The 27,518-nt window shown below is 51.9% G+C and overlaps 1 protein-coding gene across 4 annotated transcripts; it reads right to left on the reverse strand.

Annotated features, from left to right (window-relative positions):
• DYNC2I2 (dynein 2 intermediate chain 2) lies at positions 1-18,147 on the reverse strand. Of its 4 annotated transcripts, none has more exons than XM_040631998.1 (9): positions 17,943-18,147; positions 8,304-8,552; positions 3,406-3,515; positions 2,726-2,883; positions 2,074-2,183; positions 1,409-1,576; positions 963-1,195; positions 611-710; positions 1-371 (listed from the first exon to the last, which is right to left on the reverse strand). In XM_040631998.1, exons 1-9 carry the CDS (start codon positions 18,126-18,128, stop codon positions 222-224), a joined length of 1,464 nt encoding a protein of 487 aa, XP_040487932.1. In that variant the 5' UTR covers positions 18,129-18,147; the 3' UTR covers positions 1-221. The 4 variants fall into 4 exon arrangements, with proteins under 4 accessions (XP_040487932.1, XP_040487931.1, XP_040487935.1 ...); XM_040631997.1 differs by having other exon boundaries at positions 611-768; XM_040632001.1 differs by lacking the exon at positions 17,943-18,147 and adding an exon at positions 10,693-10,813 and having other exon boundaries at positions 611-768.
• Positions 18,148-27,518: the final 9,371 nt, after the last annotated feature.

A 27,518-nucleotide genomic window follows, 5' to 3' on the forward strand; every position in this document is an offset into this window, starting at 1 on the left:
TGCTTGTGTTGTCTTCATTCAGCTTCCGCGAGAGAGCCACAGCTCAGCACAGGTGTGGCCTCACCCCACCTGCCCCCGGATTTGGGGACAGTCCGCCCCCACCCACAGGGCCCTGCTGTCGCCTCATGGTCCTCAGGTGGCCACCTCGGCGGCCAGCTGCTCCAAGTCCTCGGTCTCCCGGGGCCCTTGTTCCGTGAACTCGGTGCTCAGCTGCCACACCTTTACCGTGCCCTCGGCGTCGCCGGCGGCCAGGAGCTGAGTCTGCTGGCGATTAAATTCCAGACAGTAGACCGGACTTTCATCCTGGGTTTGCTTGATTGAAACTGTGGGTTTCTGGGAGCTTTTCTGGAGATCAAACAGCTGCACGTCACCTGCAGGGGGAGAGATTTGTGGAAGAGGAGCAGCGGCTCTCGCCCCCAAGTCCCCTGCACACCGGGGCAGAGAAACTCAACAGGCTACGGCAGAAAATAAAGCTACAGCCTGCGACAGCAATCCCTCCCGCACGAGGAAAGTCCTCCCCCCCGCGTGTTCTTTCCCCAGCTCAGAATTCCAGATACGTGCCGGGCCCACGTGGCTTAAGCGGATCTGAGTCTGGCGTCCTCTTTCCTACCTTCCCCGGAAGCAGCCGCAAACACCAACGGGCGCACTGGGGACCAGCGCACAGCGAACAGGTACTTGTGGGACAGCTGCAGGGAGGCCAGGGGCTGGGCCTGCAACATGGAGTACAGGTGGATGTGGCCGTCGGTCCCCGCGCTCAGGAAGAGATTCCTAGACAGGACGCAGGGGAGGAGTGCTGGGTGGCCTGGTCCACTGGGCCTCCCTGAACCCCAAAACCAGGGAGCGAGGGGCCGACCACCAGCACTCTGGACACAAGGGCTCCTGTGGGGAAGAGCTGGGCCCAGTCCCGCAGTTCTATGGGACCCCCTCGCCCCCCGTGCCAGGTGCGCTGGGGCCTTCTCTACCTGTGGAAGGGGGAACAGCTCACGGAGTAGATGGGCCCGCCATGCGGAGAGAAGGTCAGCTGTGCCGGGGCCCGCAGGGGCACAGAGCTAGGCATCCGGGTGAGGGCGGCCTCTTCCGCTGCCAGGGAACACTTGAGTGGGAAGCCGCCTTCCGTGCCCAGAACAAAAAGCCTGGGGTCAAAGCTAGAGAAGGCCACCGCCGTGGCACCCACCTCGGTCTCTCCCCGGGGAGGCTGTGGAGAAATGAACGGCGGGCAGAGCCAAGGGATCTGGTCACACAGTGTCCCAAAGGAGCCCGGTCACTCAAGCAGGCGCTGTGGCCCAAGGAGGTCAGGCGGCAGGTCCTCCGCTGGTAGCGCGGGTGCCGGTGCCGCCTTCCCCCTCCCACCCGGGGCTCCTCACGGAGCTCCTACGGGGTCCAGGGGGGCAGCTGGGACCCCACGTACCTTCTTCAGCTTGGCATTCCTCGGGAGCTGCTGCACGACCAGGGCGAAGCCGTCCGTGAGCTGCAGCTGGCCCGCCCCGACCCCCTGCCACAGCAGCACCTTCCCGTCCGTGGCCACGCTCAGCACCTGGAAGCGGTGGCTGTGCCGGGGCTCGGGCAGCCAAACCACCTGGGGTGACGGGGTGCAGCGCCGAGGTTGGGAAAGCGCTGCTTGCTCCCCAGCCTGCCCCCACCTTCCAGCAAGCCCAACGGTCACCCTCCCTCCCCACCCACCCCTTCTAGAAAAACAAGAGGGAGAATTCTGGGGGAGGCCTGGAGCCACCTCACACACCAGGGGGCAGTCCCGACGGTTCTGAGCTCCTTCCCTGAGCCCGGGACAGCTGGGAGCCTCTGCTGGCAGCTTGGGGGGCAGGGGGGCCGCTGGGCATGGCCCAGGGCCCTGGGGGTGGCTCCTGCCGGGGGCAGGAGGTGACTCATGCCCTGGGAGCTCTGAAAACGCTGAAGGCAGCTGTCCGACTGCCAGCTCCCCGGTGACCTCCTGCCATGGCTGTGCCGAGTGGGCACCCGATCTCCTGCTTGGCCTCAGGGAGCAGGCCCGTGCCAGCCCCGCCCAGCTCAGGGAGAAGGGGATGGTTTCCCAACCCAGCCAGCAGCCCACGCTCTGACCTGGTACACGGGGTCGGTGTGCGTGTCGTCTGTCAGGCCCGTTCGCCAGAGCAGCGGGTCCTCGGGATTGCTCACGTCCCACACCAACACCTCGCCACTGTACAGCCCGCCTGCGGGACCAAGCGGACTCACAGCCAGCACCCCAGCCTCCTGGCCAAGTCCCAGCTCTTCACACCCAACAGAGCCAGGACGTGGAGCCACTTCCCCAAAACCACCTCGAGGAGGAAAAGTCCTGGCCCGCTGCACACCCCCCCCGCCACACCCCTGGAAGCTTCGCCCACCGCCAGGCTGACCTCCCCGGCCCGGCACCCTGCCACTCGCTCCAGCACAAGCCCCTTTCCCCACACGTGGGGCTCCTATCACTGCTAACAGCTCCCCAAGGGTGCCCACGTTGCCCGGCCTCCGGTCCTGACCAGGCCGTGCCCTTCCATGGCCCACATCCCGACAAGACTCAGCAATGACCCACCTTCTCCTGTCGTCCTCCTCCTCCAAGCTCCATACCGGGCATCCTCACCTGAGCCCAGGGATCAGGGCCGCCCATGGTCTCTCCTCCCCCACGCAGACCTGCCCTAGCCCTGCGGGGGGCTGAAGGCCCACCTCCAGCCGCCCTCTGCAGGGTGGGAAGCAGAAGCGAGGCGGGCTGAAGGCTCACCTGCGACGTGGGACGGCTGCGTGGGGTGGAAGGCCAGGCACATGACGGCGCTGGGCACTTCCACCACTGCCGACGGCTGCTGGGGGTTCAGGCCTCGCCTGTCCAGGTTCCAGGCACACACGAAGGACTTCAGCGTGCTCCAGTCCCCGTCGTCCAACCTGCACAGGGACGAGCCTGGGCTGGCTCTGCCTCGAGGCCGGGGGCCTCTTCCCCGCCTTGTTCGTATCACCCGACCCACCACTCCCCCAACCAACCCCAAACCGATTAGCCTCCGGATCGCACGTCAGCCAGACTGTACTGGGTACTGAAGTGGCAGAGGCATCTCTGGGACACTAAAGGGCATGACCTCTAGAAAAGGGTTCCCGGGAACCAAGGATGGGTCCACGTAATGGCAGGGTGGGGGAACCGTGGCCCATCAGGAGACAGCTCGTGGAGCAGAGGCGGCCGGCCCAGGCTTACTGCCCTGTGCTGACAGGTGGGCACCGGGACTCTGGGCTCTAAGCCCCTCCCTCCTCTGCTCTTTCCAGACAACCTGGTGCCCAGGCAGCCTTGAGAATAAAAAGACTCCCAGAATGGCCAAGCTCCAGGCCAACCCTTCACCACACAGACAGGGAAAAAGAGGCTTAGATCAGGGTCCGAGGGCTTCCCAGTGCCCCGCAGCCACCCTGGCTGCCACTCACCGGCCATAGGCACAGGCCACCACAGACCCGGTGGTGTTCCAGGAGACACTGGTCACATGCAGACCCTGCCCTTGGGCTGGGGGGTAGCCCAGGGTGTGCAGACAGGTCACCTGCAAGAGACAGACCATCACGACCCTAAGCCCAGAGCCACCCAACAGGTGGTCTTATAGCCACCTAAAAAAAACTACACGTAGGCTTGGACCTCCCGAGCCAACCAGGTCCACTGCCCAGTCCTGGAGGGAAATCTGGAGGCTTCATCCAAACACCACTCCTCAGAGGACACTTCCAAACACCCAGCAGATAGGCTCTTCCAAACCAAGACGGATGCCAGGTTCGGGATCGGAGTTAGACCCTGTTCTACACGCCTTTCAAAAGCTTCGGCTTCTGGGACCCCTGGATGGCACAGTCAGTTAAGTGCCCAACTATTAGTTTTGGCTCAGGTCGTGATCTCAGGGTCGTGAGATCGAGCCTCGTGTCAGGCTCTGCACTCAGTGGAGGCTGCTTAAGATTCTCCCTCTCCCTCTGCCCCTCCGCCCCCTCTAAAAAAAAATAGCTTTGGCTTCTGGAACGGGATGGTAGCGATGGCTGCACAATGTGACTGTACTCAGTCACAGGGCTTTACATGTAAAGGTCTAGAATCTTCTTTCTCAGCCCACAGGAGGCCGGCACAGCAACTGAGAAGGCTGGCCGTGGGGGCCACCACGAGCGATCAGACCGCGGTTTCCGGGACAGGATTTGCAGCACAGATCAAAACTCCTGAGAAAAGCTGCATACCCCTTGACCTCCTGACCCCATAGAAAGAAACTATCCAATGAAAAGAACCTAAAATGTGTAAAGAGCTGTACACTGGGAACCCTCACAGGCCGTTGGCAAGAATGCAGAATGGCACGGCCGCCGTGGGGAAACAATCTGGTGATTCTTCAAAAGGTTAAACAGAGAGGCACCGTATGACCCAGCAAGTCCGCTCCTAGCTCCACACCCAGAGATCTGAAAACACACGTTATCCAGAAACTTGTACACAGATGTTCACAGCATTATTCTCGGCAGCCAAGATGCCCACCAACTGATCGATGGGGTACATCCCTCCAGTGCAGGAAGGACTGCGGAGCCACAGCAAGGAGAGAGGTGCTGGCACACGCCACCGTCAGCCGCACGGACATTCTGACGTGCAAGAAGCCCGTCACTGAGACCGCTTCGTATAGGATTCCATCTCTGAAATGTCCACAACAGACAACGTATAGAGACAGAAAGAGGAGTAGCGGCCAGGGATTTGGGGGGAAATGAGGAGTGACTGCTAGTGGGTATGGGGTTTCTTTGGGGGTAATGAAAATGTTCTGAAATCGTGCCAGTGTCACACAACTCTAGGAACGTGAAAAATAAAGTGTACAGTTCAGTAAGTTTTTAGGATTTTATCTATCTATCGACAGAGCGAGTGAGAGAGCACAGCAGGGGGAGCAGCAGAGACAGAGGGAGAAGCAGGCTCCCCGCTGAGCAGGGAGCCCGAAGCAGGGCTCCATCCCAGGACCCCGGGATCATGGCTGAGCTGAAGGCAGCTGCTTAACCAACTGAGCCACCCAGGCGCCCCTATGCTTTTTTTTTAAGATTTTTTTATTTATATTTGAGAGAGAGTACACGAGTGAGGGGGAGGGGCAGAGGGAGAAGCAGACTCCCCACTGAGCGGGGAGCCCGATGTGAAGCTCGATCCCAGGACCCCAAGATCATGACCTGAGCCGAAGGCCTCTGAGGTTTACCCATCTGAGCCACCCAGGCGCCCCTGAACTGTACACTTTTAACGGGTGAATTATATGGGATGTGACCGATATTCCAATCAATCTGTTATTTAAAACCAAGCCGTATAGGGGCGCCTGGCTGGCCCAGACAGCAGAGCACACAACCCTTGATTTCAGGCTCGTAAGTTCGAGCCCCACACTGGGTGTAGAGATTACTTAAAAATAAATAAAACTAAAAAAAAAAAAAAAAGAAAAGCTGCGCGGTGAGGTAGGAGGTGGAGGGAACTCAAGAAGACCTCTGGGGTCTCACCACATTCGGTTTCCTGATCTGGGTTCTGGTTCCACAAGTATTTTCACTTTGAAAAGCCACGGGCCTGAAGTGGCAGTTTGTGTTTTTATGTCCCATTCAACCTAAGTTTACATGAGAAATAAGCCGTATATGTTATTCGTCATAACACTACTTAAAACTGCAACACCCAGTAGGAGACGAGGCTGCACAGTGGGCGACGCCGGGGATGACGGGCCGCTCCACACCGTCACTGCGGCGGGCGCAGAACAGCGCAAGGGCGAACGGCCCTGCGTGGGGAACACACCTTGATACACCGGGCACAGAAAAACACGGTGTACAGATGGAACATTCGGTGGTGTTTTCAAAGGACAAGCGTGAAGGCTCTGTAGCCCCCTGACAACACAGAACGGGCTTTGCTCCCGACCAGAAAAGACCCAAGACCGGTCACAGTGACACACAGCTGTCCACACACGTGTGCGAAGCAAGAGGAAGGGAACAACAGAGCCAGGAGATCAGAAGTTCCGGTGGGAGCCCGCGTCTCTTATCTCTGATTTCTAAGTGTTCCCCAGGTTGTCACACTGTTTTTGGAAATCTGAAAGCAGGGTTTCTCTCTGAGCGTGGCATCCCAGCCTTTCCGGAGCCGCAACAGCCGTGCCAAGGACAGCGATGAAATGTCAAGGCCAATACCTTGACAGCAGGAGAGACAGAAAAACACCACATCAGCCAAAATAATAATTCCATTATGAGGAAATCAACAAAAAACTGATGCAAAAGAAGAAGTGAGAGAGAGAGATTCGCTGACATTGTTAATATAAGAGCAAACTCGGGAAGTTCTCCTCTGCCGGGCATTCCGGGAACCGCGAAGACACGCGGCCGGCGCACTGCGCTCGGAGGGTGCCGCCCGATCTCCCGCCTGTCCGCACGTTTCCGGGGGAGACCTGAGTCCCACAGGGGACTCAGATAGAGGATGGCATGTCCGTGCAGTGGGACATAGCCTGGGGCACCTTGATAGGAACTGACATGGAAAGCTCTGGCACGTGAGAAAAGTGATTAATAATATGCAGAGTGCTTTCCATTTTTTGTTTAAAATGTTCTCGGGGGGGAGGGGGGCTCAGTCGGTTAAGTGTCTGCCTTCGGCTCAGGTGATGATCGCAGGGTCCTGGGATCGAGCCCAGCGTCAGGCTCCCTGCTCAGCGGGGAGTCTGCTTCTCCCTCTCCCTCTGCCTGCTGCTCCCCCTACCTGAGCTCTGTCAAATAAATAATAAGTAAAATCCTTAAAAGAAAACAACTGTGCTTAAGGACAACACTAGTTACAGTGCTGTGTTAGTGTAGCCCAGGGAGGAGCTAAAGGCCTGGGAGCGGCTGTCCCCAGCCGCTGTCTACATGGCATGTGCTCTGTTTCTGCAACGCCCAGGTTTGTTAGAATGAGCATATGTTTCTGTAGTCAGAAAACAGATATTTTGTAAAGGGGGAGAGAGTAATACACACTTGGACCAAATTAATCCATAGAAATGGGGGGAAGCACTACTGATAAAGAACAAAAGCTTAACCTCTCGAAATGCAACTGTAAAATGGGGGGGGGGTGCACATCGGCCAGGGCAAGAGAACACGCTGAGCTCTTCCCGGCCGCCGAGCCCCTCTGGTGCGGGGCCGCACGGAGATTCAGGGCCTGCGCGCCCGGGCGCGGCCTCGGCACCTGCTCTTCGGAGCGATTTTGAGAATTTCTCTCGAACAAACCGACTCTCCCGTGCCTTCCAATGACTTGGTGGAAGAGGGCAGAGGAGGAGGGGAGGGGCTAGAGCAGGGCTTATGACCTCTGAATACACAGTTACTCACCTCGGTTTCCCGGGGAAGAAAGCATTGTATACAAAAAAGTTTGGCCAGAACTCTAAGGCTCTGCGGTCAGTCAGTCGGTCGAGGGCATGCAGCACTGAGCAAGCAGTCTGTCCACAGGGGAGGCTGAGGCCCAGCATGGAGCCAAAGCCAAGAGCCCCCCACTCGCTCAGAGGCTCCCTCATCTCAAAGGTTGGGCTGTCTGTGCAGCTGGACAATTGAGTATACAGCGTGACAGCTCTGAACTGAGCCTGGGAAACACTGAAGTCACCGGAGCACGGTAGCGAAACCAGACAAGGGCTCACATCCCAGCTTGGCCCGTGACAGCTGTGTGACCTCGGACAAGTCACTTAGCCTCTCTGGGCCTCCTGTATAAAATGGCGATCATCCTAGTACTGCCTCACACAGTCACGCCGAATGAGATGGCACAGAGAGCCCTCACCGCGTGCGGCCTGGGGGGACACAGCTGAGCAGAGAATTCGGTCCAGAGTCCGACTCCCCGGGTTCAAACTTCGCCTCTACTGCTGACTAGCTCTGTGTGATCCTGGAGAAGTCACTTCGGCTCGGAGTCTCCCGCCTGTACCTCCCAGTACCTCCCAGCTGTAAATGGAGGTAACTACACACCTACTTTCTGACACCAGGGGAGGCCTGATGACTTACTCTTTTCTTTTTTTTTTTTTTTTTTAAGATTTTATTCATTTATTTGAGTTAGAGTGTAAGAGAGAGAGCATGAGCGGGGGGAGGGGCGGGGGGAGGGGCAGAAGCAGGCTCCTCACCGAGCAGGGAGCCCGATGTGGGGCTCGATCCCAGGACCCCGAGAGCATGACCTGAGCTGAAGGCAGAGACTTAACCCACTGAGCCCCCCAGGCGCCCCTGACGACTTACTCTCATAAAACTATACACCCGGCAGAATGTTAGAGCTCTGTGAACGCTGTTATTATTAGCGCTATTATCAGTATCTGGGCGGCATAAAGAAGGACTGGAAATGGGGCTCGAGCTGTGGCAGAGTTCGGGGGCGTCCCAGGCCTCACCAGCCCATTCCCTACCGTCGGCTGCTGCTCGGTCCAGTTCACCTCGAAGCCGTCAAAAGCGTGGCTCTGCCAGTTCTTGTTCAGCTCTCGAATAACCATGGCCTCCACCCTCCGAAGAAAGGCTGCGAGCCGGGGGTCGTCGTGCGGGGACGTGGGCGGCACGCTGACTGGCACAGGGGCCTCCGTCTGCACCTCGGCGTCCACGTGCTTCCGCGTCTGGGCAGCCTTCTCGGCGGTGGCAATGCTCGCTGTCTGGCAACTTCTCTGCAGAAGATCACAGCCCAGCGGTCACCACCCAGCCTCACCTGCCCGCGCACTCCCCTCCCCTGCTGCCGCTTCCCCTCAGGCCTCCGGGCCTCCGGTCACCCTGTCTGTCCCAGTCTGTCGCCTTCCCTTGTAACTGGCCCATCTTCCAAAGGACGAGCCCGATCTCTGTGCCATGGGTGGGGATGACCCCTCAACCTTCCTATGTACCCTGGGTCACAGTGAGAGGTTCAGGGGTAGTCAACGTGACCCAATAAGGGCCTGACCCAGGACTGTTGGTGACATTATGACACTATTTGGAGGGGATGCGGGAATATCTTTTTTTTTTTTTTTTTTAGGAGTGCCGTCTTGAAGATACTGACAATAGTAAGAATCATGTCATAGGAGAGCCAGCAGTGGTCACCTAAGCCAGTACATGGAAGCACCTCAAAGCTGGCCACCAGCAGAATGCCCCACGGCATCTCTCTCTTGGCAGGCACCTTCCAAGGTGCCCCCGTGATCAAAGGAAGCGAGTGTGTCTGTGATGAGCTAGTTGGTAGAAGGCAGGCTTCTCCCCAGCTGCCCCTTTTCTCCACCTGGCCATTTGCCTCCAATCCCTTGTCCCCTGTTTAGCTGGGCACAGGGACAGACAACAGATCAGCCTCTTTCTTAACATGGACATGACCCATCATTTACCAAGTTAGGGACCCTCTATCGCACATCGTCGTCTTACAAGAGGCTCTGCTCACGCGGCCCCTCGCCAGGCACCTGAACGCATGGGGCAATGACGAGGCCGAGACCCCGTGCCCCCGCCCCGGCTCAGGCTTAGGGGACAGCGCTGGGCAGCAGGCCAGCACTAGTAAGCCTGAAGGAAGGGAGCTGGCCCCACACAGGGCAGCTCTTGCTAGAACATGAAATACGTGTCCCCACGTTCCCCTGCACATTCCACAAAATTCTCCCATTAAGCTGTGAGTTCCTCCAGCTTCAGATCCTGTCTGATCTCTCTTTGTATCCGCAGCACTTTGCAAGGTGTTTGGTACAGGGCACAAGCTCATTTACGCCATACACACACACACACACACACACACACACACACACACGCCATATACCTCACTCTGCATATGCTATATAGACACCGTATGTGCGATGTGCCATAGAGAACATATTACATATGCTGCATGTTATTTATCTAGACCTCCGTTATGCCACACACGTTACGGTTTGGGTGCTATGGATACAGCAGAAAACAAAGTGTGTGAGATTCCTGTGCCTAAAGAGCTTCCACGGGGGCGGGGGTACACAGACAAGGGAACCCTTCAACTAGCACAGTGCTGCAGAGGCGTGGGAGAGAACGGAACAGCTGGGGGGGCCCAGGAGAAATGGCACTGGAGCTGAGGTGTGAAGGACAAGCAGAGAGCTGCAGGAGAGGGGCCTGGACAGGCATGGGGGGGCAGCAGGGAGGCAAGAACAAAACCTGCCCGTAGAAAAGGTCCCACGCTCAGGGACTGGACAGCAGGCGGCGCGCCGCGGCGCGCCCCGCCGCAGTGGGTGAGGAGGGCGGCACGCGAGCAAGGGCAAGGGAGGCGTCTGAGAGCCAGGACGAGTGGGACTCTCCCTCTAGGTGTGAGCCCCGGGGTGGCCGAAAGCAGGGCCATGCCTCTCTGGCTGCTCAGGGAGGAGTGAGGAGCGGAGAGCAGGTGACCACCAGCGAACGCGACGGCAGATTCTGGGAGAAGAGAACACAGAAGCGGTTCCACCGGGCCTCCTCTAGACTGAGATGCCTCCCGCCGCCCGCACGGACGCGTCAAGGATTCCCGAGAGCAGTCACACGGCACGAGGCTCTGGAGAGCATCCAACAGAGACGCGACCCGAAGCCACAGCACTGGAGGAGCCCCGGTGCCAGTGGAGTGCGCGCACTGAGGAATTCCTGGATGGGCACGGGGGCCAGAAAGTACACAGGCCGAGCCAATTCCAAGAGACTGGGTGAAAATCAAAGTTCCAGAAAGCCACACGATGGTAAGAGTGCCAGTCACTAAGTGCTCACTCAGGCACTGTTCCCAAAGCTCTTCCCGTTTCTTACTCCTGCTTACAACCACCCTATGAAGAAAACCCTATCTTTGCATTACTGCTGGTGGCGCTGAGGCACAGAGAAGTAACTCACCCAAGGTCACACAGCACGGAGGTGATCGCAGGGGAGCTTGAATCCAGGTAGCCTGGCCCGTGACAGCAAACTGTGTCTCAGTCATGGTGTTCTCACCCACACAGTCCAACGTCCTGGCCACTGATCACAGCAGATGAACTCAGAAAAACGTTTCTAAAAGAATGTTACCCCAGTGTCTTACGGTCAGATAAAAATGTCCACAACAGACAGCGAGCTGTCACCTTTCCAGCTATCTCTATTAATATTTCTCTGCTGCTTGCTTATTCAAGCAAATAACAAATGTCAAAACACTAGGGAAAATTAGGGAGAGAAAAAAACCTGAAAACCAATGATACTGTACCCGCAATTTTCCCCCTGTGAACCAGCAGGAAACTACCATTACTCTCTTTTCCCTCTGGGACACCGAAGTAGGTTCCCATAGTCCAAGATCCGAGTAGCTGGTCTGACCCTGATTGTCTGAGGATGGAGCCCCAAACCTCCAGAAGAGAAGGGCTCGATCAAGGCCACCCCATATATAAGTGGATGCCTTCCGTGCCAGGCAGCGTGTGGCTGGGCTGAGGCTCCCATCTGAGATGTCAGGGAAGAAGTCAGGGCCGAGTGGGATCCTTGCTTCCTAGGCCTCGGCAGGGCCGGGAAGGAAAGTATTAGGGATGCAGGGCTGCAGCCTGCCTCCCACACCTCAGAGGCAGAGATGCTGCAGGGGAAACAGGGGCTGGGGCCAGACTTTAATCACACTGGGAGGTGTGGACTAGGGAAACAACAACTCTCAAACCAAAATCACCAAGCTCTAGGCTCTGGAGTGTGAGGCCCCGGCAAACCCCAGCAGAGAGGAAGGCAATGAGACTCAGGGAGCAGAGCCCAGGATGGGAGCTCAGCTGACCTGCCCCGAGAGCCTGCAGATACCCAGAATGTCAGGACTCCTACCCAAGCCATAAAACGTGCCCCAACACCAGGACTGCAGCTTCTGACTGGATGGGAAGTGGACATTAACCTAGGCTGGGCCAATCGTGCTCTCTCTGGGCAACTCACAACGGAGACAAAGATTTCACAAGTTAGACAGCACAGGCCTGGAACTGAAACTTGGTAACTCTGGGCCCCCACACTCAGCCACAGTGCGACCAGGAGACAAGCAGACAGGCCTCAGGGGACGCATGGCAACAGCACAGCTGAGAGGTGGAGAGCCCCCAAAGCCTCCTGGATTCCTCGGGACCAGCTGCACCTCCATGCAGAGGCCCAGGAGACCCCTGCATCCTAAAGAGAAGCGCCTGGTTTGGGCCAGTTTCTGTCACTTGCTATCACACTGACCCCTAGGAGGGCTCCCTGACCCCTAGACCGCCACCCCTCGAGGCCTCACTTCTGAAATAAGGGGTCTCTGGCTGGCATCTAGGACTGGCTGTTCAATTTCAGGAACACTCACCATGACAGAGGAAATGGCCCCACTGGGTCCAGTGACCGGCCCCCACCCCAGGCCCCGAGGGGTGTACTGACAGAATACTGGGCTCTGCCCTGCCTTCAGGGTCAAAGACTGATCAGTGCCGGTGTAACTGTGCCGATGTGTGACTCAGTCATTCAGAAACTGGCCAGCTAGAGAAATCCATGCAGGGGATATCAATATGGGGCAGGCCAACTTCAAAGTCATGAGTAGAATAGTCACTTTCTTATTAAAAATATACACTCTAGGGGCACATGGCTGGCTCAGTCAGTAGAGCATGCGACTCGATCTTGGGGTCATGAGTTCAAGCCCCACAGTGGGTATAGAGATAGATCGATATGGGGCGCCTGGGTGGCTCGGTCGGTTAAGCATCTGACTCTTGATTTCAGCTCAGGTCATGATCTCAGGGTCGTGAAATCAAGCCCCCCACCTAGCTCCGTGCCGGGCATGGAGGCCGCTTAAGATTCTCTCTCCCTCTGCCCCTCCCCCTCCCTCTCAAGGGAAAAAAAAAAGAGACAAAATATATACATTCTAGATCTCCTTGACTCTAGGATGTATCGATTATTAAACATTCCAATTATTTAAAAGTAGCTCTTCAGGGGGAAACTATATTAAATACACAGATCATTTGTGAGACATACCGAATTTTAAGATTTGTTAAAAAGGTTGGGGGTGGGGGGGTGTCCTCTAATTGAGGAAATACATCACCGTAGAAAGAATGTGTGTTTGAAGGTCTGGGCTGATGTGCAGTGAGAGGCCGAGCCCCCATGACTGCCCTGGGTAGTAACCACCACCAGCAAATACTAGAAGCACACAGCTTCTCCTTCAGCCTCCCAACCAGCCTGAGCCAGCACATCTGACTCCAGGGTGGAAATGGACCTCAAAGACCATTCTGGACCTGCATTCTCAATCGGTGGGCCCCAGAATCACCTGGAAGCTTGCTAGAACACAAGCTGCCACCACCCGGAGCGGGGCTGAGTGTGCTGTGCTAACAAGCCCCCGGGGGGTGCTGGGGGATGGGGGGGAGGGGCTGTCACTCAGACCCCACGTGTGGGCCTCACCCGTCTGTATGCTTCCCAGGGCCACAGCCCAAGGTCCATCACCTTTTACCCAGCCCCCCCAAATATAGACCGTGCTCACATTCCCCCCCTTTCTGACTATCTCTGCTACTGCGGGGGCTGGGGCTTCACCTGGGGTCGGGTAGCACATGGCTCATCCCCAGAGGCTAAAGAATGTTGTCAAGCCCACCTGAGGGATGCTGTTGGGCACGTGTGGTGGGAGTGGCTTGTCATTGTCGCCTCACCACTTCCAGCAGGCCCACTTCCACTCGTCCTCCCCAGAGTCTCCCTTTCCCCAGGCTGCTGTCACCCCCAAGGCCTCCCTTCTTCCACCTCCTTCCCCATCGGGTCCTGCACACCTGAGAAGGCGGGTGTGACGGCAGCAGAGAGGACCCGGCCCAGGTCAGTGGCCCCCGTGCACATGCTGCAAAGCCCACGCACGAGTGCGAGCCCCACCTCGATCTGACCCAGGTGTGAGGCCCAATTTGCCGCTGACGAGCAGACAAGGTGCGGCGGGCATGTTTAGGGTGCCGAGCGGGTTTCGTGATGCAGTGTGGACACCTGTGAGGCCTCCGAGAGCATGGAGGAACTGAGCCCGGGAGCGACATCAAGGCACAACCTCCGGTTCAGGTGGACTTGCCTCTTGAGTCTATCAGGGCAACAAACAGCTGTTCGAAGGATGACGTGGAGCCCGGGGCCAGCCTCCTGCGGAGGGCAAGAGCAGACGTCTCCGTGGAAGCCGGGAGCCGCCGAGGTGCTAGACCACCTCTGAGCTACAGTTACTGCAGACTATCTTGGTGTCATCTTAGCCTCTTAATCTCTTCTCATGCTCTTGGGGGAAAAAAAAAATCCAGCATCGACGCTGTCTAGCAAACTCAAAGGTAGAGAACCACAGATCGAATTCTTGAAAATCTGTAAGAGGCCAGACCCCAGGTCAAAGACAAACACCCTCCAGCAGGGGGTGACATACACTACAGAAGCCACCAAGGCGCTGAAGTGGCGGCCGGTCAGGGAAGGAGGAAGAGCCCCGCGGGGAGGCAGCTAATTGAATTGCAAGTGGGAGAGGAGAGAGGTACCCCGTGTGGGCTGACCGCACACAGGAAAATTATTCAATCCAGTATTTCCTGGGGGCCTTTGGGTGGTGCAGAAATACACAGGACTCACTCCCCTGCCCTCTGGGAGCTCACAGTCCAAGAAGACAGATCTGAATGTCCAAAATGCATCCCAGGGATGAAAAAGTTCTGGAACTAGAGCGTGGTGATTGTTTCGCACCTTGTCAATGTACTCGACACCACTCAACTGTACACCTGAAAACAGAAAATTCCTATTATACGTCTCTCACCACAACTTTATTTATTTACGTAATCTCTACGCCCAACATGGAGCTCGAACTCACAGCCTGAGATCAAGAGTCACACGCTCTGTCGGCTGAGCCAGCCCGGCGCCCCACCACCAGTTTTTAAAAGAGGGAAAAAAACACACAGCACATTTTTCTAGGATCAGAACTGGGTTCCAGAAAGATTATGCTGTTGGAAAGTGAGATACATTCAATTGGGGGTCTCGAATCTTGCTACCCATTAGAATGACCTAGGAAGCTTTAATAAAACCGATTCCCATCTCATGCCACATACCAATTAAGCGGAATCGCTGAAGGTAGTACCCAGACATCCATATTTTTCAAGAGTCTCCAGGACAGTCCAGTGTCAGCCAAGTTTGAGAAACAGCGGATGAGCAAGGAGGGATAATTACGTACCCTTCATCTCAGGCACCTGGACAGGCGCCTGACACTCCCGTCCCACCCACCTGAGCAGCCCCAGGCTTTCAAACCGCTTTCTTACCCACAGTCTCATTTAACCCCTCAGGAAGTATTCTCACAAGGACCCACTTTGCAGAAAAAGAGATCATGTGATCGGCCCAAAGCCCTAAAGAGCATGTGCACCCCGGTCTCAAACCAAAGTCCAGTACACTATCTCTCTGTGAACAGACTGGAATATGACAAGAAAAGTCAAGTCAGGCCAAAGGCCATTAATATTCAAACAGAAAAGGGGCACCTGGCTCGTGAGTTCGAGCCCCACGTTGGGTGTAGAGATTACTTAAAAAATAAAATCTTGGGGTGCCTGAGTGGCACAGCGGTTAAGCGTCTGCCTTCAGCTCAGGGCATGATCCCGGCGTTATGGAATCGAGCCCCACATCGGGCTCCTCCGCTGGGAGCCTGCTTCTTCCTCTCCCACTCCCCCTGCTTGTGTTCCCTCTCTCGCTGGCTGTCTCTCTCTCTGTCAAATAAATAAATAAAATCTTTAAAAAATAAATAAATTAAATTAAATAAAATCTTTTAAAAAATTTTTCAAAAGGGGTGCTTGGGTGGCTTAGTCGGTTCAGTGTCTGACTCTTGGTTTCCACTCAGGTCATGATCTCAGGGGCATGGGGTCAGGCCCCACACTCAGTGGGGAGTCTGCTGGAGATTCTCTCTCCTTCCCACCCTCTCTCTCTAGAATAAATAAATCTTTAAAAAAAATTTTTTTTAAAGAAAAAAGAATTCATCACTGGAACGTGGAAGTACATTCGAATACCGCACCACTACATGGGCCAAGCAGAGACCAATGTTCAACTTTTCCAAACAAACTTTTTAAAAATTAAGGAATTGTATTTAAAAATTAGCTTAGGGGCGCCTGGGTGGCACAGCGGTTAAGCGTCTGCCTTAGGCTCAGGGCGTGATCCCGGCGTTATGGGATCGAGCCCCACATCAGGCTCCTCTGTTGGGAGCCTGCTTCTTCCTCTCCCACTCCCCCTGCTTGTGTTCCCTCTCTCGCTGACTGTCTCTATCTCTGTCAAATAAATAAATAAAATATTTAAAAAATAAAAATAAAAATTAGCTTAAAAATTTTTAAAGTAAATAAATAAAAATTAGCTAAAACACTCACCATGGGGTTTACTGATAAAAGAAAAATTGGAAACTGCCTAACCATCAAAAGAGACTGGTTAAATAAAAATTATTAAAAAAAATTTTAAACGTAGAAATTTGTTGTGGATGTATTAAATGAAAAACCTGGGTCTACAAGATGTTGTGCACAGTGTGATTCCATTTTTATTTTTTTAAAAATGGGGCAAAACAGACAACACAGTTGTGACAGGTACAAACCAAGTGGCTGGGAAACTGGGTGATTTTTCTTTTTCTTTTTCTTTCTTTTCTTTTTTTTTTTTTTTTTTTTTTTTTTTTTGCATATCCAGGTTTTTTCTACATTTTGGATACATTAACTTCTATAAAGAGAAAAAAGTTAATTTGGAAAAAGCAATTTACTTCCTTCTTCCGACCCCTCCAACATTCTTACAACTTAATCAAAAATCTCCTTCCACAAGACGGGTGCTAGTCTAAGGAAATCATCCTCACAGATGAAAGCTCTTACACTTCAAGTGTTCAAATCCGTTTGTAGAATCCTACAGGTTAAAACTATAGTCCAATGAACCTGCCTCCATTTCATTCTCTCTAAGAAGAAAAAAAAGTTAGACTGAATGGTGGTTTCCAACCTAAAGTCTTCTAGAATCTGGGTGTTTGGCAAACAAGAGCTATTTCAAGTGTTCTTAAAGGACAGTAAATGTGAATTATACGTTTACCTGTGATAAGGATGGAGAGATTTAACTAAAATATCCACTTGGCTTTGCACTAGAACCATTTCTAGGCAGCACGGTTAAGTGGGGAGTGCTTTGAAGCCACCTCAAATCCTGGCTTGAGACCTGCATGCAGACTGTTGGCCTGAGGCAAGAAACGGGTTTTCAAGACTAAGACTTCACGGGAAGTTCATTGGTGTTGGTGAGGACCTAAGCTCTGCAGGTTTGGCCACTCCTATGGCAAGCTAAGTTTTCTCTTCTGGGAAATGTGCAGCACGCTATAATGCCCCCCATTTTCACCGAGGAAAAACCAACATCCTTACAATGATCTGCAAGACCCTACCTGACCTGCCTCTGCTTCCCCACTCTGACTTCAACTGGGACCATTTCCCCTTCTCTCATTCCTCTTCGAACCGGCTGCCTCCTCAAACAAGCAAGAACTGCTCCAACCCCAGGGCCTTTGCACTTGCAGTCTGCCCTGCCTGGCCGCTCTATGGCAGGTATCCACTTGGCTAACTCTCTCACTTCTCAAATGTCACCTTCTCAATGAGGACCCCTCACCCCCTCACTCTCCAACCCAGTCCCTCCAATCCCTCACCCTTCTTTTGCTTTCCTCCATGGCACTACTCACCAACTAAAGAACACCCAGCGGAATTTACTTATTACATAAGTTGCCTATTGGCTGTGCCCTGCGAACGGCCCCACGTCGGCTCCAGGAGGGAAGAGCTCTTGGCACACAGCAGGCCCTCCAAGTCTGCACAAAGACGCCCGAGGAGGCCTGGCGCCCAGGAGCCCTGCCCCTCACTTCCTCAAAACACCTCGCCTTGTGTGCTTTGGATTACGCTGCCAGAAAACTGGCGTCTCTCGACCTCGACATGCAATCTGGTCTTTTTAAAGAGAAGTTAGTTTGAAATGCCTAAAAACGGCGCTTCACACAAAATCCTTCAAAACACGGAGTCTTCAGAAGGCTTAAGGAAAAGACCCTTCTGTGGTTGTTCAGAGTCTGAGGAAACGCACGAGAATACCGCAAGGGCTAGCCTCTGTGGGTGACGATACAAAAATAACCCGGTGGCACGCCAGAACCTGGCCCGGAGACCGCGCGCGGACCCTCGCCCTCCTGCCGGCGTCGCCCCGAGCCGGGCCCGCGCCCTCACCGTCTCCCGGCGGATGCCCTGGACGCCCCTCCACTGCGAGGGCACAGACGCCACGCCCAGGGTCTCGTCCTGCAGCGGCCCGGGCCGCCCGGGCCCCTCGGCGCTCGCAGCCCCGCCTGTCGCCAGCGCTTCAGCTCCCGCACTTCCCGCCCGGCAGAGCTGCCTGGGCTGCACGCGGGTTGCCATGGAGATAGCTCCGCCCTGTCGCGCCTGTGCACTCCGAGGCGACCTTCGCCCCTGCGCCTCCAAAGCGGAAGACAGGGGAGGTGAGGCTATCCCCACCATTTTTTAATTGGTCAGACCGCTTCCTCCAGATCTGAGAGGACGAAATAAATTATTATTTGGGGCCAGTATGAGACAAGCCTGGCCAGTTTTGGATACTTCATCCCAGTAGGGGCACGCTTGGGCACGCGCGGCTACCCCTGGGTGGGGGAGGGAAGTGCGGAAGTACGGCACCGTGCCAGGCTCAAAGATGGCGCTGAGCGGCCAGACGCAGAGGCGAGGACGGGAGGCTGCGACGGAGGCAGGTGACGAGTTGTAGGGCCAACGGGTTGCAGAGCCCGCTGAGAAGTTGGGTGCTTTCAGGGGAGTCGGCTCCAGTTGGCGGCCACCTCGAGTCCAAGCGCTCGCCTTCTGATCCTCAGTCTCTACCGGGATAAAATGATTTAAAATATCCATCTGCGGAGGTAGAGTTTGGTTGGATAGTTGGAAGGCCCAAATAAAGTCGAATATAGAAAAATCCTTGTTAAATCGAAATTAAAGGCCCAAATAACTACCACTCATTGAGTATCTATATCGTGTGTCAGGCAGAGCCCAGAGATGTATGTATGTATGTATGTTGAACTTATTAAATTCTCAATTCTAGGAAGAAGCAATTGCTCAATGTCACATGAGGGTACCGGTGGTCTGAGAAGTAACTGCCCAGCTCACCCAGGAAAGCCCACAGTACATTTGCCCAAGGCCCTGCAGATTGCTGCTTGGCCCCAAAGCCCCGTTCTGGGCTTCTTGGCAGGTATCCTTCCCCCAGGTCCTCTGGGCTTTCTTTCTATCCCTTAACTCTCATGGATGGAAAGCTGCCCAGTTAGGGGCCCTTCTGCACCACAGCACAACTGAGTCCTCATTAGAACTCTGTTCCAGCCAAGGCCATGAAGACTGATTAGATTAGCAGCACAGGAAAAAAATGAAATATAATAAAAATTTCTTACAAAAAGTAGAACCAGTTAAAATTCTCCTTGTGAGGCCCTCTTAACACTAAAGAATTTGCAAACATCACCAAGGATTCCAAAAATCTCGCTCAGAAAAAAAGCTCAAGACTGAGAGTCAAGAGGCTAGATTTGAACCCTGCGCACTGCTATGTCTTCTTTCATAGACTGGGTACCTCTTCAGGCCTTGGTTTCCTAGGTGTAAAATGAAGCTAGTAAGACTGGATCTGCTTTACCTGACCAAGGAAGGTAAATATTTCAGGAAGAGAAGAGTGGTCAGAGGTATTAAATGGCCCAAACAGGTCAATGAAGATAAGGCCCGAAAATAGATCAATCACTGAAAGGGACACTCTGGATGATGTCTGGTCACCTCAGAACAATTTCAGTGGAGTAGGGGGAACAAAAGTCAGCCTGCAGTGGGTTTAAGAATGAAAGGAGGAAGTAGAAAAAGTAATGGATATTATCAAGCAGTTAAACACAGGAAGTGGGTGTGAGTGTAAATTGGTAAAACCTAATTGGAGGGTAATTTGACCTTAAAGTTTCCTCTTGAATCTAGAAATTCTACTTCTGGGAATTTTTCATGTGTCAACAATTACAGATCTGCCCAGATGTTGAGCCCCAAGGAAATTCACTAGCACATCATTTATGATAATAGCAGGATCTTGCCGTCAACCTAAATTTCCAAGCAAAGTCCTGCCACACAACAGGTGCTCACTAAATATTTGAGAAAGAGGGGCGCCTGGGTGGCTCAGTCAGTTAAGCATCTGCCTTCAGTTCAGGTCATGATCCCGGGGTCCTGGGATCGAGCCTCACATCGGGCTCCCTGCTCAGTGGAGAGCCTGCTCAGTGGAGAGCCTGCTTCTCCCTCTGCCTCTCCTGCTCCCCCTGCTCATGTTCTCTCTCACTCACTCTCTTTCAAATAAATAAATAAAATCTTAAAAATAAATAAAATATTTGAGAAAGAATGTATAGTAGGCCTTTAACTGAGTATTTCTGACACATGGCATAAATCTCAGGTAGCCATTGAGTGTTGTTATATAGATATTTAAATGTGGCAAAATGTGCAGCATATTAAAATTTTTATAAAACTCAATTTATGCACAGTGTATCCTGTTTTTATATTATATATCATATAATATATCATTATAATATATATTTCTAACAAAACCTAGGAGTATAGATCCAAATATTGATAGCAGTTGCCTCTGGGTGATTTAAATTTCATTTTTTTTCTCTTTGTGGCATTCAAGTTTTATGTGGCTTATTTGTAAAAAGAAAGCCAGGAATGAATGAATGAATGAATGAATGAACGAACGAACGAATAAACGAAGGATCAGACTATGCTTAGCTATGCTAGAGAGAGAGTATTATACCTTGGGCAAGCAGAACACTTGGGGTAATGTATCCAGGGTGGGAAAGTCTTGATCAGGGACATGTGCCAGAAAAGAGGAGGCTGAAAGGGGGAGCACTGGATGAGAAGTGGAGGGGCCAAGGAGAAGAGCAGTGGCCCTGTGGTGTCTGTCCAGCCCTCATCCTGAAGCAGCAAGCACTCTGGACCACCCTCTGTTACCCTGACAGCAACTCAAACTCCTCGGCCCAGCCTCTGGGATACTCCTCCCTGCTCTCCTAATCTTCGGCCTCCCTGGAAGTATTACTTGCTAAAGGGACTAGATCCCAAACCCCTGTTATTGGCTTTCAGGAACCAAATTTCTCTCCTCTGGAGCACTCCTCAAACACGTAATTAGGTAACAAGGTACTAATGCCTATCTTTGCCCCAATGAGTCATCTCCACTAACATAGGGACCACAGGTGTCCCCAGAGCCCAGCACTGTGCCTGGCATACAACAAAGACTGATAATCGAATGCCTCACCATTGGTAAGTACAGTTTTCAGCCTTATAGGAGGACAGAGCCCCTCTTAAATGTCAGATGGACTATCAGGCCATTTCCAGGAAGCTTCCTTCTTCCTACCTCTACTCCTTGCTGCACAAAAAGTTCAGTAAATGTATGTTCAGAGAACCTTACAATGCATTCAAAGAGGCCCTTGCAAAGAGTCAAAAAAGAAGTCATCCCCATTTCATTCATTTATTTTTTAAAGATTTTATTTTATTTGTGAGAGAGCAAGTGAGAGCATGCATAAGCGGGGGGGAGGGAAGAGAGGGAGGCAGAAGCAGGCTCCCCACTGAGCAGGGAGCTCCATGCGTGGCTTGATCCCTGGACCCCGAGATCATGACCTGAGCCAAGGCAGACGCTCAACCAACCTAGCCACACAGGCGCTCCAGGCATCTCTATTTTAAAACCCTGTTGGCAATTATTTCAGGAATATTCAGTTCTATTTAGTAAACAACTCAAACTTTGTCTATACCATGCATCGAGGATGAAACAACAAATATAATAACACCTCCTCGTGTATGGAGTTCTCACCATATATTAAACACTTTGCATAAATTCTCACAACATCCTGATAGGTCACGTATTACTCTGACCCCCATTTCACAGAGGTAAGAAAGAACAAAGGCTCAGAGAACCTTATGACTTGCCCAGGGTCATGCGCAGCTGGTGAGATGGAGGTTGGATTAACACCTTGAACTGCCTGTTCAAAACTCCATGCTCCTTCCTGTAATTCACTCTGTGCCTTGGGGTGCCTGAGTGGCTCAGTGAGTTAAGCATCCAACGCTTGATTTCAGTTCAGGTCATAATCTCAGGGTCATGAGATTGAGCCCCGCGTCAGGCTGTGTGTTCGGTGGGGAGTCTGCTTGAGATTCTATCTCACCCTCTCCCTACCCGCACCTCATGCTCTCTCTGTCTCTCTCTCTTTCTCTCTCTCTCTAAAATAAATAAATAGGGGCACCTGGGTGGCACAGTCAGTAAAGCACCTGACTCGGTTTCAGCTCAGGTTGTGATCTCAGGGTTGTAAGATCGAGCCCCATGTCAGGCTCCACACTCATCATGGAGTCTGCTTGGGATTCTCTCTCCCTCTCCCTCTGCCCCTCCCACTTCTGCTCTCTCTCTCTCTCCAATAAATAAATAAATCTTTAAAAATAAATAAACAGGGGCACCTAGGTGGCTCAGTCATTAAGCGTCGGCCTTCGGCTCAGGGCGTGATCCCGGAGTCCTGGGATCGAGCCCCACATCAGGCTCCATGCTCCACTGGGAGCCTGCTTCTTCCTCTCCCACTCCCCCTGCTTGTGTTCCCTCTCTCGCTGACTGTCTCTCTGTGTCAAATAAATAAATAAAATCTTAAAATAAATAAATAAATAAATCTTTATAAATAAATAAATAAATCACTCTGTGCCTCAACTATCTTGTCTGTAAAACTCGGGCACCAGGGTCTATCTCATCAGGGTTGAAATAAGATTGAATGAGTTAAGACTTGGAGAGCAAGCACACAAAGCAGTGGCTATATGTTATCAGTACTTAATACTTCTTAAATATTTTTAAAATTTATTTATTTAAGTAATCTCTACACATGACATGGGGCTCGAACTCACCACCGTGAAATCAAGAGTCACATGCTCCTCTGACTGGGCTAGCCAGGCACCCCACTACTCCTTAATTATTAACATTATTTGTTTTAAGATTTCATTTATTTATTTGAGAGAGAGAGCAAGCAGGAGCACAGGGGCTGGGTAAAGAGAGAGAGAGAGAGAATCTCCAGCAGAATCTGTGCTGAGCATGAAGTCCCATGTGGAGCCCCACAGGGCTCCATCTCATGACCGCAGGTCACAATCTGAGCCGAAACCAAGAGTCTGACGCTCAACCGACTGAGCCACCCAGGTGCCCCTTAACTAGTAACATTATTACCACCAAGCCATATGAGATCAGGGAGGCCACACAAAGGGAGGCTGGGTGTTAAAAAATGGGCGAGATTCGTCCTGAGTAACATTGGGCCCAGGGTAGGTTCTCAGCATGTGTGTGCACACACGTTTGGGTTTGGCCTTCCAAATAAGTGCTGTCTTCTCCATGTTGCCACCAATTATGTGGCAGGTACCGCACTAGGTTCTGGGGACCGTGTTTCTGCCTTCAACAAGCTTACAGATATGCAAGAGAGACAGTACCAGTACTCTGTGAGTCAACCCCGGTGATGGCCAGGGATGTGTGGTCAGCAAAGGAGCTTCATGAAATTGGGGATCATGAAGGGCCTCTGCAAGGAGAGGGCTTCTAGGCTGTCTAAAGAAAAAGAAGTCATCCAGGCAAGAACAACTTGAAGGTGAAAATAGAAGTGAGAACAGGGAGAGAGTTTTCCGGCTAGAAGGAATAGCTCCTCAAAGAAAGTCCCCAAGACAAGAGGGAACTTGGTGCCTTGATGTGGCAGGTGGACCTGGGCTGGATCACACAGATATTAAAGGTGCGGGGAGTTTGGACACCAGAAAGCCACTGATGGGTTTCAGGAAGAGAGTGCCTGAATTGGATTTACGTATTTTAAGAAGATGCCTGGCGGATGGCAGAATGGAGCATGGATTGTGAACACCTACAGCCCATTCGCCCAGGACAGCCCCACTAATTCATTATCTTTAAGGTGGGTTCTAGGACTTCCCTTGGTCATTCTCCAGGGCGCTGAAGTTTAAGACCTATTTCCTCAAGAGGAATTCCAGAACCATTTAGAGTAAATGTGGGGTCCGTGAAGTAGGAGCTGCTCAGAAGAGGAAAAATCCCACGGAGTTTTGAGCAGTGGACATTACCTCCAAGTCACGCACGCAGGCTTCCCAGTTCAGCCCTTTCCGGCCGCTCATGCCCTCGTTCATTCACTCACTTAGCAAATGACTGTCCAGCCCCTCCTGTGTGTCGGGCACGGTACTTGGGAGCAAGCAACACCACCAAGAAGTCCTGTTTTCTTGGAATTTCCACTTCGTGCATCAACACTGGACACATAAGGGTAAAAAGTGCTTGGAAGAGGCACCAGGTCATTATGGTGAGGAGGTGGGGAGATGGAGGGTGGGGTGGGAAGGAAGTGGTAGAAAAAGCCACACCCCATTCCTCTCCCATGGAGGAACACAAATAACTGTTTTATTCAACAAATATTAATGGGATGCCTACGATAAGCCAAGTGCTGGAAGAGGAATGAAGCAGGGGAAGGGAACAGAGAAGGACAGAAACCATTTTATCCAGGGCAGACAAGGATGGCCTCCCGGAGGAGGTGCCGTTTGAGAAGTGAATTTAATCCCTGCTCGCCCAGCCTCCTCTCTGCCTCTCAGCCTTTTCACCTCCATGCAGCTCAGGCCCCAACTCACCCAACCCTGGAGAGGCCCCAGCTCAAAGGTGCTCAGAAGACAAAGGAGCCTTACTAAACTCATTAAAACAGCTTTGTCGGAGCTGGAGTTGGGGAACAGGAAGGAAGAGAAGGACAATGGGGTAAAACTCCCACCCCCTTTCCCAGCTGAGGCCCAGGACAGTCAGTCCTCCCCATACTCACAAGCATAGATATAAGTTGAGCCCCAGCCTTGATCCATCACCCAGGATCAAGCAAGGGTGATTTTTCTTAGGATCTGCTGTAGTTGAGCCCCCACATGTGGCCAGTTAATGGCTGGTTATTAGAACGTCATAGAGGGGAATTTGGCATCTGGCAGTAGGGTTTCAATTTTTTTTTTTTAAGATTTTTATTTACTTATTTGAGCGAGAGAAGGAGCTGGAGGGAGGGGCAGAGGGAGAAAGAGAGAGAGAGAGAGGTAGACTCCCTGCTTAGCAGGAAGCTCATCAGAGGGCTGGATTCCAGGACCTGAAGATCTTGACCTGAGCCTAAGGCAGATGCTTAACTTACTGAGCCACCCAGGCGCCCCGTCGAATCTTTTTATTTTTTTAAGATTTTATTTACTTATTTGAGAGAGAGACAGAGAGCACGGGGTGGGGGGGTATGGGAGGGGCACAGGGAGAGGGAAAAGCAGACTCCCCACTGAGCAGGGAGCCTGACACAGTCTGGATCCCAGGACCCTGGGATCAGGACTTGAGCCAAAGGCAGACGTTTAACCGACTGAGCCATCCAAGTGCCCCTCAAATCTTGATTCTTCAGTGTAGTTACTGTGTTATCCCTTGCCTTTCCTGACCCTCTCTGTGCCCCAGTATCCTCTGCGTGGAATGCTTATCTCCCAGCTCTATGAAGTGTTGACTCCTTTTTATTTTCTTATGTTTTAAGTCTGAGAGTGAAGATTTTCTTCTTAGACTGAACTTCCCTGAAGATGTGATTGAAAAAGGCCTCCCTCGTTATTCCCCATTTCACCCCTTCTTGGCTGCCTTCTCTGCTTGGTTTTACGCATTCGCTGTTTGTTTCCACTTTGCCATGTGTGTTTTCCCACTCCGCCATGTGCTGCAGCCACTGTCCCCTTGGCCTCAGCTTTACCCGTGCCAGGTCAGCGCTCACCCATAGCAGGTCATCAATAAACATGTGCCCACCTTAAATGAACACACATAAAGTGGGAGGATAATGATGCTTGCTGTACCTGGTCATTGTGAAAGCTAAGTGCATCTGGCACCTGAAAGGGCTTAATAAACAGTAGCTAAGGGGTGGTGGGTGGCACAGTTGGTTAAGTGTCTGACTCTTGATTTTGGCTCAAGTCATGATCTCAGAGTCATGAGATCAAGCCCTGTGTAGGGCTCTGCTGTCAGTGCGGAGTCTGCTTCTTGCTCACCCTGCTTTGGGTGCACGCTCTCTCTCAAATAAATAAATAAATACTTCTAAAAATTACTTTAAACAAACCCAGTAGCTATAATTAAAGTGCCTGTTCTGCACATGCTCTTTGGGTTTGGGGACTGCTGTGACTCTACGGATAGAGTGGCGGTAGAGCAAGTGGGTATTCATGGTTCCAAGATGTAGGTGGTACAGTCCCCATTATAAAGATTACAAACCAGCCAACAGCTGATGTTCAGAAAGAAAGAATGATTGGCCACACAGCTGAGGATACAGATTTGTTTTGTTTTTAGGAAGCAAACCAGAACTCACCCACGAAGTGACCTTCCATCAGTTACCTTGTAAGGTTATGATATATTTATTCTGGGCTACAGTTTAACTCTGTATAATAATTTCTGGAACTATTTTTTTTAGTGTCATAGTGTCATTGATAAAAATCAGCCTCTCTTTGGGGTGCCTTGGTGGCTCAGTTGGTTAAGCATCAGACTCTTGATTTCAGCTCAGGTCATGATCCCGGGGTCCTGGGATCGAGTCCCATGACAGGCTCCATGCTCAGCACAGAGGTTGCTTGAGGATTCCCTCTCCCTCTCGCTCTGCCCCTCCCCTGGCTCATGCTTTTGCTGTCTAAAATAAATAAATAAATAAATCTTAAAAAAAAAATCAAACTATCCCCTATCCTTTGAAGATGGGTTTGATTTTTTTTTTAAGATTTTATTTTTTTAAGTAATCTCTACACCCAATGTGGGCCTCAAACTCACAATCCCAAGATTAAGAGTCACATGCTCTACCAACAGAACCAGCCAGGGACTCCAAAGATGGACCTGATTTTTAGAGTCAAGATTTAGTCAGACACAAAATAAATGATTACGTTGGGACCTAGCAAAGTGATCTGTTTTGATCTATGAAATAGATTGTGAACATGATTTCTGTTCCAGTTCATTGGGAATAATAAACCCATAAGAATGCCCAATAAATTTCCTAAAATTAAAGAATAGTGAAGGAAGCCAGGCCCCACCACATAGTAAGAAATAGACAAAGTAAAGCCAGATGTAAAAGACAACATATTGTATGATTCCATTTATATGAACTGTCCAGGAAAGGCAAATTTATAGAGACAGAAAGTAGATTAGTGGTTGCCTGGGGCTGGGGGTGGGAATGGGCATGAGGTTTCTTTTAGGGGTAATGCAAATATTCTAAATCAGATTGCGGTAATGGTTCTACAGTTTTGTAAACTTACTAACAACCATCGAATTGTATGCTTAAAATGAGTGAAATATGTGGCATGTAAATTATACTTCAATAAAGCTGTTAATTCAGGGAGGGAGAGAGAGAAATAGTCCAAGAAAAATAATATAAAGGACATGGAATTGATACTGGAATAATCATAGATATCTATTCAATGGAATAGCAAACCCAGAACCAGATATATGTAAGTATATATTTAATATATGTCAGAGGTGACATTTCAGAGTGGGATGGAATACTTGTATTGTACAGTAAATGACGTTATTTATCTTCATAACCCTGCAAGCACACATACACTCCACTCATCTATGAGATATGAATGATGGGGCTACATTGTTTTAATCTTTGCAACTCTGAGGTCTAACTCAGTGCCTGGAAATACATAATACCCATTCTAGGGATGCCTGGGTGGCTCAGTAGGTTAAGCGTCTGCCTTTGGCTCAGGTCATGATCCCAGGGTTCTGGGATCGAGTCCCGCATTGGGCTCCTTGCTTAGTGGGGAGCCTGC

The sequence above is a fragment of the Ursus maritimus genome, unplaced genomic scaffold (assembly GCF_017311325.1).
Source record: "Ursus maritimus isolate PB19 unplaced genomic scaffold, ASM1731132v1 scaffold_17, whole genome shotgun sequence".
In the NCBI taxonomy this organism is placed as follows: Eukaryota; Metazoa; Chordata; class Mammalia; order Carnivora; family Ursidae; genus Ursus; species Ursus maritimus.